Source organism: Nicotiana tabacum, chromosome 4 (genome assembly GCF_000715075.1).
Source record: "Nicotiana tabacum cultivar K326 chromosome 4, ASM71507v2, whole genome shotgun sequence".
NCBI lineage: Eukaryota > Viridiplantae > Streptophyta > Magnoliopsida > Solanales > Solanaceae > Nicotiana > Nicotiana tabacum.
The window spans coordinates 9366968-9382357 of NC_134083.1; the positions used below are offsets into that span (position 1 = coordinate 9366968).

The 15390-nt window shown below is 35.2% G+C and overlaps 1 protein-coding gene across 1 annotated transcript; it reads right to left on the minus strand.

Moving 5' to 3' along the window:
• Nucleotides 1-9371: 9371 nt before the first annotated feature.
• Nucleotides 9372-10838, minus strand: LOC107823035 (protein CDI-like). The gene is made up of 2 exons (XM_016649619.2): nucleotides 10686-10838; nucleotides 9372-10517 (listed from the first exon to the last, which is right to left on the minus strand). Exon 2 carries the CDS (start codon nucleotides 10495-10497, stop codon nucleotides 9664-9666), a length of 834 nt encoding a protein of 277 aa, XP_016505105.1. The 5' UTR covers nucleotides 10498-10517; nucleotides 10686-10838; the 3' UTR covers nucleotides 9372-9663.
• Nucleotides 10839-15390: the final 4552 nt, after the last annotated feature.

Here is a 15390-nt window from a genome sequence, read left to right on the forward strand (position 1 = left end):
TCCTCTTCTGTTGGACATTCTGGGCTGTGATCGAGCCCAGATATCGAGCCCAGATATCGAGCCAGATATCGAGCCCAGGTATCGACCCCAGAGTTGACGAGGTACAGGCTCGAGCTAGTGTATCGAAGCCATGATCGAAGGTCCAGCCCGAGGGCCAGGATCGAGACCCAAGATCGAGGGTCACAATCGAAGGCTCAAGCTCGATGCCATGATTAAGGCTATGATCGAAGGCCCAACCTCGATACCCTGATCGAGGCCATGACCGAGGTCCAGGCTCGAGCCTGTGATCGAAGCCGCGATCAAAGGCAAGGCTCGAGGGCATGATCGAAGGTATGGCTCGAGGCTAGGATCGAGACCCAAGCTCGATGCCCTGATCGAAGGCACATGTTCGATGCCGCAATCGAGGCCCAGTTCGAGGACCAGTTCCGAAGGCTGCTGGGCAGTTATAAAAACAGAGGACATTCGTCTCATTTGCCATTTTTGGCTAACTTTAGCTTAAGCAGAGGCGACTTTTGGCAGATTTTCAAGAGAAAAATATTGGGGTAAGTGATTTCAACTCGGATTTGGTCTACATATACAAGTATATCATTGTTTTCACAATTTAATTAGTGTTTTGAGATTGAAATTTGGAAAAGTTTAGAAATCTCATAGAAACGAAATTTTGAGATTTCGGTATTGATTCGGAGTCGGATTTGAGTGAAACTGGTATGGTTGGACTCGTAATTGAATGGGTTATCGGATTTTGTAACTTTTGCCAGATTTCAAGATGTGGGCCCCGCGGGCGAATTTTTAATTAATTTCGAGATTTTTATCAAAAATGTAGTATTTCCTTATAGAATTTATTTTCTATAATTTTTAGTGATTGTATCGAATTATTTTGGCTAGATTCGAGCCAGACAGAGTTGGATAATCGTGGAAAAGGCAGAATTGTGGAATAAATTGGAGCAAGACGAGGTAAGTCTCTTATCTAATCTTGTGAGGGGGAAATTACTTCATAAGTGATTAAAATTAAATAATTGTTGCTAATTGTGGGGGGGGAGGGAGGGGCTACGTACGCACGAGGTGACGAGAGTCCGTGCGTAGCTACTATTAATGCTAAAGTCCGGGTAGTTTAGGACTCAAAGCATGCCTTACTTGTGTAAATTGTATTCTTTGATTTATTTATATTAATTGATATCTATATGAATATATTGTGAATTGTTAGATAAAGATATTAAAGGATGAAAATCTCATAGGCTTGATTGTCTGTTTAAATCAATTAATTGTTAAAAGAAATTGTTCTCATCCCGAATTTACCTTATAATGAATATACTCTCCTTCCGGAGGTACATAAGAAAATGTCCTCCTTTCTTGTGGAGCGGGCCAAACGCCTCGGCAGGATAGATGCATCTATGGATCGCGCCGCACCTCCCTTGGCAGTGTACACGACACTCTGGATCGGGCCGTACGTCCTCGGCAGAAATCGTGCTTAATAATAATAATAATTACACGATGCTTTAATAATTTATTTCAGCTTGTGAAGCTAATTAGTAAATTGAAAAATCTTCGGAATTTAATGAACTATTATTCTTGTTTGTTAAGGAATTAATTGTTACTCCTGTAAGTGAGATTTAATTGATAAATTGGAATTTATTTGAATTGAAGAAATTTAATTAATATATTGAAAATTGATACATTTGAAGGAATTTGATTATTTTCGCTGATTAAATAAATTATTGTAAATTCTGTAAATCATGCTGATTTAAATATCCTAGTTTTATTTCAATTGTTATTGACCTATAGTGAGTGTCAAAGTCGGCCATCTCGTCTCTACCACTTTGAGATTAGGCTTAATACTTACTGGGTACACGTTGTTTACGTACTCATACTATACTTGCTGCACTTTTTGTGCAGGATCTGAGACAGGTACTAGTGGAGGACCTATCATCACATACCCACGTCATACCGAGACATAGTGGCGAGCTGCCTTTCTGAGCCGTTCTGCAGCTACCAGTGTCTCTTCTGATATTTATATTCTGTCTATTTTATTTCAGACAGTATTTGAAGTTTTGTATAATCTACTAGATGCTCATGCACTTGTGACACCGGGTCTTGGCACACACATTGGTAGAAATTGGTATTTTATTATCTTCTTGGAATAAAAGTTTAACCAATGTATGTTTGACTTATTAGTTGGCTTGCCTAGCTGTAGTGTTGGGCGCCATCACGACCTATAGGTGAAATTGGGTCGTGACAAGAATCATATTGAAAATCATGTTGAGACTATGTGCCAGTATTATTGGAACCCACATAGGTCATATTGCTATGAATTATTTATTTTAAATTGAAAATTCATACTCAGTCATATTTATTTCATTGCATATCATATCTTAGTCTATGTTGTTATTTATTGATACATCATATCATCATATTCGAGATATTTTCATGACATTGTTAGCCCGAGAGACTGAAAAGATTGATGACTGAGTGAGGTCGAGGGCCTGATTATGAGGATAATTATGGGATCGAGCTGCACGCCGCAGCAGGCCAGATTGGCTTATTATAGCACGTGAGTTGTCCGTGCGGATCCAGATATTATTATAGCACGTGAGTTGTCCGTGCAGCACGTGAGTTGTCCGTATAGATTATAGCGCTAGGGCTGAAGGAGCCCCTCCGGAGTCTATACACACCCCCAGTGAGCGCACGTACCTACTGAATGTGAGTGCCGAGTACCGAGCAATTGGGAGGATTGAGTGACTGGGAGAACTGAGTGACTGGGAGGACTGAATGAAATGATACCGTGAGAGTATGCATATGATTTTATCACTGAGTTGTATCGCATTGACATGCACACATGACATACATGCATAGAGATGTATTTTTCTCATGCTGTACAGTATCACATCATTCATAATTTCTCACACATGTTGACAGATGGACATAGTGATGCATTTGTTTTACACGATTTATATGGAAAGAAAATAAAACATCTAATTTATTATTGAAAGAATTTCGAAAAAATTATTGTTTTCAAACTTATTCATATTTTTGACAACTTCGGTAAACGATTTGAGTTTTCGCTGATGTACTTAAAAGGAAGAATTATTATTTTTGAAATCATGATTTAGCTGAGCATTTTATCTCTGAGTTACTTCTTGTATTATTTGCTTTACGTGGTTATGGACTGTTGTGGACTATTAGTTTTGGACCCGACCTTGGTACAAGCTCGTCACTGCTTTCAACCTAAGGTTAGGTTTGTTACTTACTCAGTACATGGGGTCGGTTATACCGATACTACACTTCTGTACCTTGCGTGCAGATGTTGGCTGCTGATGTTGATGTGTTCGATGGGAGCGGGATTTGAGGATGTATCTGTGTTCCGGTTATAGCTGCCTCTTGTTCATGGCAGCCTTAGATTTATAACAATCTGTTCATGTATATTTCGAACATATGATGTATTATTTCATATCAATTTTGTAAATTCTATTCTTAGAAGCTCATGATTTGTACTACCAGTTCTTGGGGAAATGTATTGGTTTTAGATATTTTCTTTTAATTAATTGCCTTATTAATTTCATTGGAATTGGATAGTTGGTAATTGGCTTACTTAGCGGGTTGGGCTAGGTGCCATCATGACTAGTTGGATTTTGGGTCGTGATATTTACACAATGTAATCGAAGCTAAGGTTTATGTCCTCCACCGTGTAATTATTATTTTTGGTATATACAGGTTGGAGTCGGCCATAACTCCTCCATCGACACGATGGACCTTGATTAAAAAAAAATACAACTTCACAAATTCGAATCTTAAGTAGTTCAATCTATTGAATGCAACTTCAGATTTCGAATCTTAAGTTTTTAAACATAAACTTGTTATTCGAATTTCAACAATCCAATACATGATTCAATGCCCAAATCTACTCCAAATGAGCTCAAATTTGAAACATAACTTTCAAATATCATAAAGAACAAATCTCAATCATCAAATTGTCAAAATAACAACAAATTTGACAAACCAATTTTGCAACTAAGAAGAATAAGAAGAAACTCCAAGCACAAAGAAGAACACGCATTAAAAAAGAAGAAAAAAGTGTATGTATCTGAAATTATTCAAAAATTGAATATCAGTTAAACTTTTTTTTTTAACAAGTGGGTACAAATTCAATGGATGACACAAAGTTGGGTGCCACATGTAAAGTTTACCATATTGAACACCTGAACTTGAGCCAAATTGTTTCTATTAGACAGAACTTGCTGACTTGGCACATAGGTGTCTTTCACCCAAAACTGAGCGCGTTTACTGAAAACACTATCTTCGATAACTGCTTTTTCCGTCATCTTCTCCGACTCATTTTCTGCTTCTTCTTTTGAATCCCATACAATATTAAAATACAATAATTATATTGTCTTCTTCTTATTTATCCTATAAAAAGGCCTAAACACCACTCCTCTTCATCATTTTATTCAGACACCATACTCTTTTCTCACCTATCTATCTAAATAATACAAGCCACCTTGAAAAATAATAGTCGTACTTTTTGTTATCAAATTAAGGTCGAAAGCAGAAATTATTTTATTCGTTTAGACTATGTATAATCAAGCTTTCAAAATATTATTTTTTAAACAACATACAAAATTCTAATGAAGGGAAACGGGATAGTGAGTATTTGTGATAGGAAGAAGAAGAAAGGGATAAATATGGAATGTGAATATTTATGAACTCAAATTGCAATGAGACTGGCCCCCGAAAAATACCTTTCTCCAAAGATGATTCGGTCGGTGAGATGGCAGTTAATGGGGATTTAGGGTTAATCTCAGTTGTGGATGAACTTGTTTGTGTCGATGTCGGTGAGATGGTAATATGGTAACAAAGAAAACGTAATTCAGGTAGGTATTCTCTTTTTTCACCGGAAATCAAGGTTTAAAAATATAAATTGCAAACAAACCAAAAAACCGAACAACTCGAACCAAATAAACCAATATTGCCATCGATTTTTCGATTTGGTTTGTATCATGCGCACCCCTAAGCCTTATGCATACGAAGGCTAGAATGTAAATTACAGGTTTAGCTAAATTCGGTAGTTTTGGTTCAACCTTTGCATTTGGTCCAATCTTTGCATTAATCTTAAGAAATTCATTAATTATGTATAAATTATTAACGGAAAAGGTCCAAAATTACCTCTGAACTATGAGAAATGAAGTAATTTTATCCTCCGTTAACAGTTGGGGTCAGATATACCCCTACCGTTACCAAATGGGCTCAAATATACCCTTATTGACTAACAATTAACTATTAAAAAAGTAATTAATCTTTTGTCGAATCAGTATTTGCCACATGTCCAAACTTAAAATTAAACCAAATTCTTTCTCTTCCTCCTCATCTTCTCACACCATGACTCCTCTCTACCAGCGGCCATGGTCGGAAATTTCGCCGGCAATTTCGAGCTCATATTAGAACTATAATCTATAACTCAATTGGTTATTTAGCAAAGTAGCTCACAATTTTCCCTGATTCTCAGACAATATTTTCTATTTATAGTGGATATGTAAATCATCTGTTCTTTATTGGAAAAGTAATATTATTTTTGGAACAAAATTAATGAATCCTTGCGGACAAGGAAAGTTAATGACTTTCTTATCTATCCAAGACGCCAATTGGTTTTCTTATGCTGCTTCTGGCAGTGTTAGTTTTCCCCCACGGTTAAAGCTTTCTCCATTATCACAAGTTCACCACATAAACTACATATCAAAAAAATCTTTATTGAAATCTTTGAAGAAATATACTTAGATCTTTTTAGCTTAGTAGTCACTCGGATAATCATATTCATCTCCTATCTCACATATGTTGCATCTTGTAATGTGGAATTCTTTTCTTTCTTGAATCTGCAACTTCATGTTCATGTGAATTTCATGATATTTAAACCTCATTATTTATTTATTGATTTTTAATAAAAGTTTAATTGTGGTTTTAGGAGGGAAAGGATAAAGATGGGGAGGTCACCAGGGAAATTTCCGGCGATGGTTGCTGGCAGAGGAGTGGTGGTGTGAGAAGATGAGGAGGAAGAGAAAGAATTTTTAATGTTTGGGGTTGGTTTAATTTTAAGCTTGGACATGTGGCAGATACTGATTCGACAAAAGATTAATTGCTTTTTTAATAGTTTATTGTTAGTCAATAAGGGTATATTTGAGCCCATTTGGTAACGGTAGGGGTATATCTGACCCCAACTATTAACGGAGGGTAAAATTACTTCATTTCTCATAGTCCAGGTGCAATTTTGGACCTTTTCCAAATTATTAAATTAGAACATAATAACAAAAACGAACACCAGGTGCTAAACCAAATAAACAGGTCTCACAGCAGCACTATCATCATATCAGCAAGACTAATTAGTATTATTTTTGCAACCGAGACCAACAGGCAAGACTGCAATTAAGTTACATCAGTAAAGCGAAGCACTCAAACCTAACCTTCCTTTTAGAGCAAGGGAGTACTTGTTAATTAATAAATCTGATGTCAGTAAAAGTACAATTATTCACGATCTGCAAAATTGCTCATTCAACAGGCAGATGATCTCACCAGCCAAAAAAGTAGTCTGGGCTAGAAAACTCCATTGAGTTAACTGCCAAAACTCAATCATACACATGTAGGACAAATTAACATTAAGAGTTGGGACCCCCAAGATGAAATCACGAGCTACCTTACATTGTTGTATTATTAGTTGATCGTCAGAACTCATTTTTCACGTTTGAAACCTCACTTATTGAGCATTCAATAAGTGATTCCTCTGTTCTCTGTTCAAGTTTCCTGCAAAACATTAAAAGTTACCTCTTTTTCTCATTAGTCATTTTGAATAAAGCTCAGAAACCAGAGCATTTCGTGTGTCCGTTCTACCCAAACTTCAGGTTCTACAAATGCAGTTTCCATCCCAATCAGGCTGATAAAGTGATACCTCCTTAACAACCATCACAAACATCCTACTTATGTATAATAATAAATACTCATACGATACCATAATACACATATTTTTGAATTGTGATATTGTTGCTTAAGAGGAGTTTGAAACAGATCAAAGTTATAGCTATCAGCTAACAAGCACCGTATTAATACAACAGAACATCCACTTCCATTTTAGGAATAGTGATATGATATTGCGAATGAGGGGTTTGAAACAGGTACAAGTTATTGCAATAGCTAACACAAGCAAAAACACTCCACTTATGGATGCAATGTTATAAATCCAACGGTGATAACGTGAGTGATTATGCCCTTCAACTTTAAAAGAACAAATGAACTCGAGATTTGTCATAAATTGACTCTTGGAATTAGGAATTATGAATCATAGGGAATACACTAGATTGACTCCTGGAATCAGGATAAATTGACTTTAAGGAGATGACATACAGGCCCCCGATATATGCATGACAAAAACCAACCATCAAACACAAATGATTATTTGGAAAAATGGTGGACCTTTTAGCCAATACACATGAATAATAGGGGGAAAAAGCTATTTAATGGCTGACTATGTTGCCCGGACTCTCCGAAAATGACGCTGGATATGTGTCGGATCCTCCAAAAGTAGTTCATTTTTAAAGGATCCGATACGAGTGTGGCAACATTTTGGAGAGTCCGCGCAACATAGATAGCTGATGTCCAATAGACACAGAAGAACCGGTGCATAGCGAAAGCTGAAAAGGGCCCCCCTGTTCTACTGGAATATGCTCTATGAGGTAGAAAGATATCCCGGAAGAACAAATTTGCTTCTTCTGTCCACTGCAGCAAATCCACACATCAGGTTGTACAAATATTATTAGTCCTGATCCGATAATAATACAATTGTGGGGGACCATCTATGAGTACTACAGTTCACACAGGTGGATACAGTATGCTTCATACCAATATGTCATATGGGCTATGGCACCAGCATGCATGTCGAGTTAAAAGAATATGCGGTATGTGGTACTTAATGAGCAAGTTAAAAGGCAGAAACAGGTTTGCCAAGGGCAGCTTATCCATAGTGCTTCCAAGTAACAATGAGTTTATCTAATATACCTACTGACTCATGCTTGCTACCGATGACAGTCCAAAGTTATAACATAAGCTGTACAAATGTGACATTCTTCACATACAATGTAACTCACAATCAAGCAATCCAGTACCGAAACCTAAGAGAACATACTCTTCAACTATGAATATAAGCAAGTGCCGAAGCTTCAATATTTAGGGGAAGGTAGGCTTACCACATTAAGCAAGTAGAACTCTGAGGAGAAGACAGGCCAACAATCATGTACAGCATGATGCTTCTGCAATCTGCAGTGTTAAACCGATTTTCATGGAGAAAAACCACTGCCAGCAGAAATATAATTTTGAAACAAAGTTCTTAGTCACTCAGTACACCTGAGCACCTCTTCCAGGAAACAAAAGGTTATAAAAGCTATGATGTCTAATACAAGCATACTCCAGTAAGATGTCTAATTAAATCTGTGTATCCTTTCAAATTAAGAAGTGATACGAATAGAAGCTCCAGGTGTATTTCATGTTTTAATAAGTGTACAAGTTCAGATTCATTACCTGGAAAGCAATATCACAACCTAGCAGAAGTTAATGACCAAAAAAGAGAACAAAGGCACAGACTGCCTTAACAAATCAATTTAACCTGGTCAAAGGGAAAGTTGAAATAAAAAAGGGAGTAATGATGGCTGGCCAATACATCTCAAATCAGTAAAAGAGACAGAAGATTTAGGTGACAAATGATACCCCCGTGTTTAGGAGGACTAAAGATTAGATGGCATCATTTTTACCAAGCAAGAAGATTTAGAAGGACAAGCAATTTGTCTGAGAAGAATAATCCTAAGGGTAAATGGACGTGAAGGCAACTGCATCTCAGTTAGCCATTACACTAAAGCACAGACATGAACCAATCTAATAATTGTAAGTGGATGCAGCACAAGCATAAATGAGCAATTACGATCATTGCACTTCTTCAAAGCGCCTTTCTTGAGAAACCTTAAAGATATCGTATAGCACAACTCTACTCAAACCCCATCCCCCCAAAAGAAAACCCCCACCAGGAAAAGATGACAATAACATGACCAAAATCAGATAACTCAAACTAAGAAGAATTACGCTTTCTTCAAAACCTTATGATCAACTCAACAAGCGCCTCATAAAAATGCACTAATGCTCAGTACAAAATCAATGAGAGAATAGAAACATCTTGCGAAAAGAAAGGGGGCAGGGGGCATTTTCTAAAACCAAATTGCAGAAGCAATTAAAAGCAACAAAACCTCCACCGTGTAGAGGGGATAAGCCTTCTCATTTATAAAACCAAGTAAGAATTACGGAGCGGGATATCAATATTAAATTCATAGATCATCATACAATCTACTACCTTCTATACTAACAGACATTTATTACAATTACAATACAACTCTAGAGTTTCCTTGTCCAACAATACAACTCTAGACGACTTAAAAGATCTGCCTAACAGATGTGGCGATACACAATCAAACATTGGCATGAATTGGGAAAAATCTCGAAGTGAGATGATACAAATTGAATAATGTGGAAGATTACATTAATGACGTAGCCTTCTAATCTCTGAACATAATACTTGTAACAATTACCAGCAGCCGATTACCTTAAAATACACCCTGCAACTTAACGAACATTGGCTACATTGGCTTAACCCACCTTCTCCTTCGCCTTCTCGCACTCCTCCAACTCCTTCAACCACAGATCACCAAATTCACAATCTTTCCAAGCCTCAAACCACGGTCCACCAAGTGTATAGTGAATCGCCTTAGGAAATGTGGCAGGATCACCCTCGACAACCTTATTATGCCCCACGAGAAAGTTCCACACAAATGGCACCTCACCAATCTCCTCATCCTCCAACCACATGAATCGATGAAGAAATGCCCCCGACTCAGAATTCACCACCTCAGGTGTTAATGCCCGGTTCTTGGGATGTCCACAGTTATATAAAACCATGGATGACCAATTCTTCCTAGGATAAACCGTTTGCACCGCGCCATCCATTTTCGTAGTCTCTTTAGGAGTATAATCATGTTGGACACACATTAAAGCATATTTATCATCAACCATATCCCTCAATTCTTTAATGTCCCCTAAGTACAAGAAGTCACAATCAAGAAACATAGCCCACCCCTCATAATTTGCCAAGTGTGGTGTCAAGAAACGTGAAAATGAAAACTCAGTGCTTTCTAATTTACCTCTTTCACGCCAGTACAGACCTTGTTGCCTCAGCTCAGATTGCTTAATGGGCGTGATCTCAAGTGGTATTGATGATCTTTTTAAAAGGGAGTGGCGACAAACCTCATATGCCACGTCTTCTCGTGGATCATAGCCTATGAAAATCTTGAATGCCTTTGAATTTGTGCCATTTGCTGAATGAGCATTGCCATTGCACATAATGGGATCAGAAACAACAACTGGGGTATCAGATTTCCTTACATCTACGCCATTTGAGTGCAAATCTTTCACCACCGACGACATTGCAGTCAAAGATTTCAGCTCTGTAAAATCAAGAAAACTTTTAACTCACACAAAACAATTTATTCAATTCTGGAGGGGAAAAAACGTTGCATTTGGGTAAATAATAACGAAACTGGAAACATAAATATGACGCGAAATGGATTAAACTATAGAAATGTGAACGCTTGAAGAAAAATTAAAAACTATACCTTGTGAGAGCGATATTAGATCTGGTTTGGACTGGAAGAGAAACAAGAAGGATTCTTATTTCTATTTTCTTATTTTGTGGAAGAAAAAGAGTCAAAGATTTGTTTCTGAGTACAGTAATTGTGAGGGATCCCGGGAAGGAGGGGAAGAGTATTTATATATAGCGGCTTTTACAGCTGTATTCACTACCGACAAAAAAATTCTATGAATAGAGGGATTTACGCTTTAGTAATTTTGCCTAATCTGTGTAATTTTACGTTTTATCTCGCATTAAGCTCTCGTACGGCTATGCTGTTTGGTAATATGCTCCAACCGATTTTACAATTAGGAGGTGATGGAACTAGGATTTGTGGGAATGGCGAGAAATATGAAATTTCTTATTTTTAATCAAATACTCCTATTTGGAATCGAGCCATAACAATGAAAAAAAATCCTAATAGAAAGACTTCTACAATAATGGATCGTACAAGACATATATCTAAATTAGTCGAATCATTTTAATTTGTGATAGATATTAATTATCATTTTTATTGTATTATTAATTAATACTTATCAAAAAAATTACATATAATTACATAATGAATAACATGATTGTATAGTAATTTTTACAGAGTCCATGCACCGAACTTAATCTCATATAATAATATCGGATTTTCTTTTTCTTCTTCTTTATTTTCTTTGATGTTATTGTCATAAAAGAAAAATAAAGGTTCTAATGTTTCTATTTTCTTTTTCTTTATTAGTTTTTGAATTAAAAACAACTATCAATGTGTCTCAATTTCAATGAAAAACAGAGATGTTTCATATAACTCACTCCCTCTTCTCACCCCTTACCCTTAGCTTATAACTCTCCCTTCTCTATTATTCTTTTTCTCATAATTCATACTTCCACTCTTGTCGAAAAATATTGGAAACGGATTGACATTGCAAAATAAAGATTAAGGGATAAAAAGAAAAAGATTCTTTGGCCATTCAGCTAAAAATGTAGTGTGCAAGACACGGGGTTTTAGCGTTTTCATTGCAGATGGAGAGTGTCGGCACGTGCTTGACTTACTGTTTTTCCATCTATTGCAAAACAAAGCATACAAATAAACAGTGGAAATGACACTCTATAAGGTTTCCTGTACAAAAAAAATAGAAACCATGTGCTCTAAGCTATTATTTCATTACTTAAAACAATCAAAGCTTATTATTTGCAAACTTTCATAGACTCTTTTTCAACTTTTAATTCAATTTTTTTTTTCTCTTTTATGTTATGTAAATGTCAGCCAAATGTCCAGACACCTACTTATAATTGATCAAACAAATTCAATTTTCTATCCTAATCTATTCTGTCATAGACCTAAATATACATGTGTATTTCAATAATTTTTTGTCACTTAATCAAAATCAGTATGTATTATCATTTTAATTTATAACTTATATATTTCTCATAGAGCTAAAGTATATTAATTGATTACGTTTATATAGTATAGACGTAGTTTTTTCTTTATACTTCATTGATATAATATGATCTAATTATCAAACTAAGTACTAATTTTATTTAGTAGCTTCAATTCTATTTAAAACGTTGTCAACGTTTGTATATCTAATTGGTAGGTTTTACCGCACTTTTGAATCAAAGCTTACCTACCTATTTTATTTGATATAAACAGGGTCATAGTTGTTAAATGTACTTTCCAATGACATAAGTCGTGCACAGAAATCATGCTAGAGTCGTAGCTTGAGTCCGGAACTAAAATGTGATTCTTTTGCGCTCAAAGAATCATAATGTGTATAAAAAAAATAGTTGATAATCATTTTATACTATATAATGCCCTTTTAAAGGGCGCTATACCTTAACGGCCGTTTGCCCATTTAAGTATAGAGCCCTTTTAAAAGGCGCTATATTTGAACATGAAAAGAGCAGGAAGGTATAACGCCTTTTATTAAGACGTTATAATATAGCGTCTTGATAAAAGTCGCTATACTCACATACCCCTTCCCTTCCCCACCAAACCAGAAACTCCCCCAAAGTATAGATTCCCGATCTCACAAAAAGTATAGATTCTCGATCTCACATCCTAACTAAGGCGTTATCTCGTAGTGGGTTGCTCGTTTCGGCTCCAAATCACCAAATTTTCCACTTTCCAAAAACCTTAAATCGAGGTATTCCGACTTAATTTTTATTAAAACTCGTATAAAAAAATGCATATTAGTTGTTTTTAATGTGCTCTATGTTATTTTGTGATTGTTTTGCGATTTAACTAATTTGTTATTTTTTATCCGGACTATAGTATTAGTGTGCTAAAAAAATTAGTAAAATAGAGAAATTGTTATTAGTTGTTAAAAAAATATTAATTAGTTACTTTTTACTGTGGTATATGTATTTTCGTGATTTTTTTTATTAAATTAATTTGTTGTTGTTATCCGCTTTAGATTATTTATTTGCTAAATGAGTAGTAAAATAGATAAATTGTTAGTTTAGTTCCCTGTAGTGGTATCTTGTGGCCTAATATAGTGCTCGTATTTGTAATATAGTGGCCTTTAGCATAGTAAAATGTAGTGTCCTTTAGCGTAGTATCCTTGTAGTTATTGAAATTAATCATTTATGTATCTCTTATACCCAAAAATACGTCAAAAAATTGATAGTTCAAACACAAACTCTGTCCAATTCTAGTCAACGATCGTAAGAAAATAACATGAGAAAACAACAATATTTTCCGGACTAAGTATTGTTTTATGAATATTTAATAATTAAATCTTGTATAGTTATGAAAATTATTTATTTAATTTTATTATAGTCAAAAATAAGTGAGTCATAAACAAAAATATATAATAATAAAACTAACATATAAAATAATAAAACTAACATACAAATTAATAAAACTAACATATACAATATTAAACTAACATATAAATAATAAACTAGCATTTAAAATAACAGACCTATTGAGTGATAAATCGGGAAAATTTTCTCATCATGAACACAAGAATTCAGGATACCTTGGGTGTCACGACCCAAAATCCCACCACAGGCGTCGTGATGACACCTAGTCTCTAAGACTAGGTAAGTTGATTTCCATTACATTTCGAAGCTATTTTTTTTATAAACGAAACTGAATTAAATAGATAATCAAAACCAACAGCGGAATAAATATGAATATAGCAACCTCCCAAGACTGGTAGTACTAAGTCACGAACTCTAACTGAATACATGAAATGATCTCAAGGATCGAATACTTAATACTGTTTGATTAATAATTAACAGTACAATAAAATAAAAAGATTTTAAGGGACTGCGACGACCAAGCAGCTCTACCTTGAATCCTTGCGATTACACTTTAACTCTGTCCGAGTCCGATAGCTTCAATACCTGACTCTGCACAAAATGTGCAAAAGTGTAGTATGCGTATACCACGGTCAGTACCCAGTAAGTATCAAGACTAACTTCGGTGGAGTAGTGGCGAGGTACAATCAAGACACTCACTAATCAATTAACTTGTGCAGTGTAGCAGTATATAATAATAATAATAATAATAATAATAATAGAAACAAATGGCAATGATGACAACAAGAATAAATAAATGATGTAAACAACAAGGCAACAAGAACCCCATAAATATTGCTCAAACGAATAAGGAACACAAATACAACCAATCAATCAAATCCCTCAAATATACGTTTTCCAACGTATATACTTCAAGTATAAATCTTTCAAATATAAGTTTTTCAATAAAAATTCTTAGAATATAACCTTGTCAAATAAATATATATTTCGAATATACTCCATTCAAATAAATTTCTTTCAACTATAGTTCTTTCAAATAATATTTTTGGAATATAATTCCTTCAAATAAAAGTCATCGTGTGACACCTCATTTCATAATCATAAAAATACGGGTCTCAACCCACTTCCATATTTCCACGGCACCTCGTTGTCATACCCCCTTTTACCCCACAAAAGATATGTGTATAGATTGTTGTCGGTTAAAGAGTTTTTCCAATTAAAGTGACAAATTTGAGTAGGGATTATTTTATTTACAGAGCCGCCACTTGGAATTAATTTTTTGGGTGTTCCAAGTCACCTTGTATTTGAATCCCTATTCAAAGTAAGATTTGACTCTTTTATTATTGGTCTGCGAAAACAAAATCTGAGTAAGGAATTCTGTTGACCGGGGAGAAAGTGTAAGGTATTCTCCAAGTCACGTGGTTCCAGCACGGTCGCTTTATTGACTACAACTTGGCTTGAATTAATTTTGGATAAACTGTGATTTATTGGTTTTCATGTTTTATCTATACGCTTTTAATTATTAAAATATAAAATTATCTTTGAAATGAATCACGTGCGTGAATCCGTTTTGTTTATTATGCCAAAATCTTGCCACGCCTACGTGTACATAATTAATAAAATTTTATTATTAAGATTGTTTTGGCCATAGTTAACACATACTTCGGTTTTATTTTTGAAAATCACAATTATGCCACGCGAAAGTATACATAATCGCGATAAACTAATTAAAGGCGTGCCTAAAGCACTCTATCAGTGTTCATTATTCTTCCTATATATTTGACATTATTGTAAGGTCATAAATTATGGAATTACTTGTAGAAGAAGTGTATGATTTTAGATATTTGAATAGATAAACCGTCATATACCAATACCCTACAATCCAACAATTGAAGCCCGAACTTATTAGGGTCCTAATCATTCCAACTTTAAAGCAA

Excerpts from the sequence above, each read along its gene's own strand:
- LOC107823035 (XM_016649619.2), bottom strand. The coding sequence starts at position 10,497 with ATGTCGTCGGTGGTGAAAGATTTGCACTCAAATGGCGTAGATGTAAGG.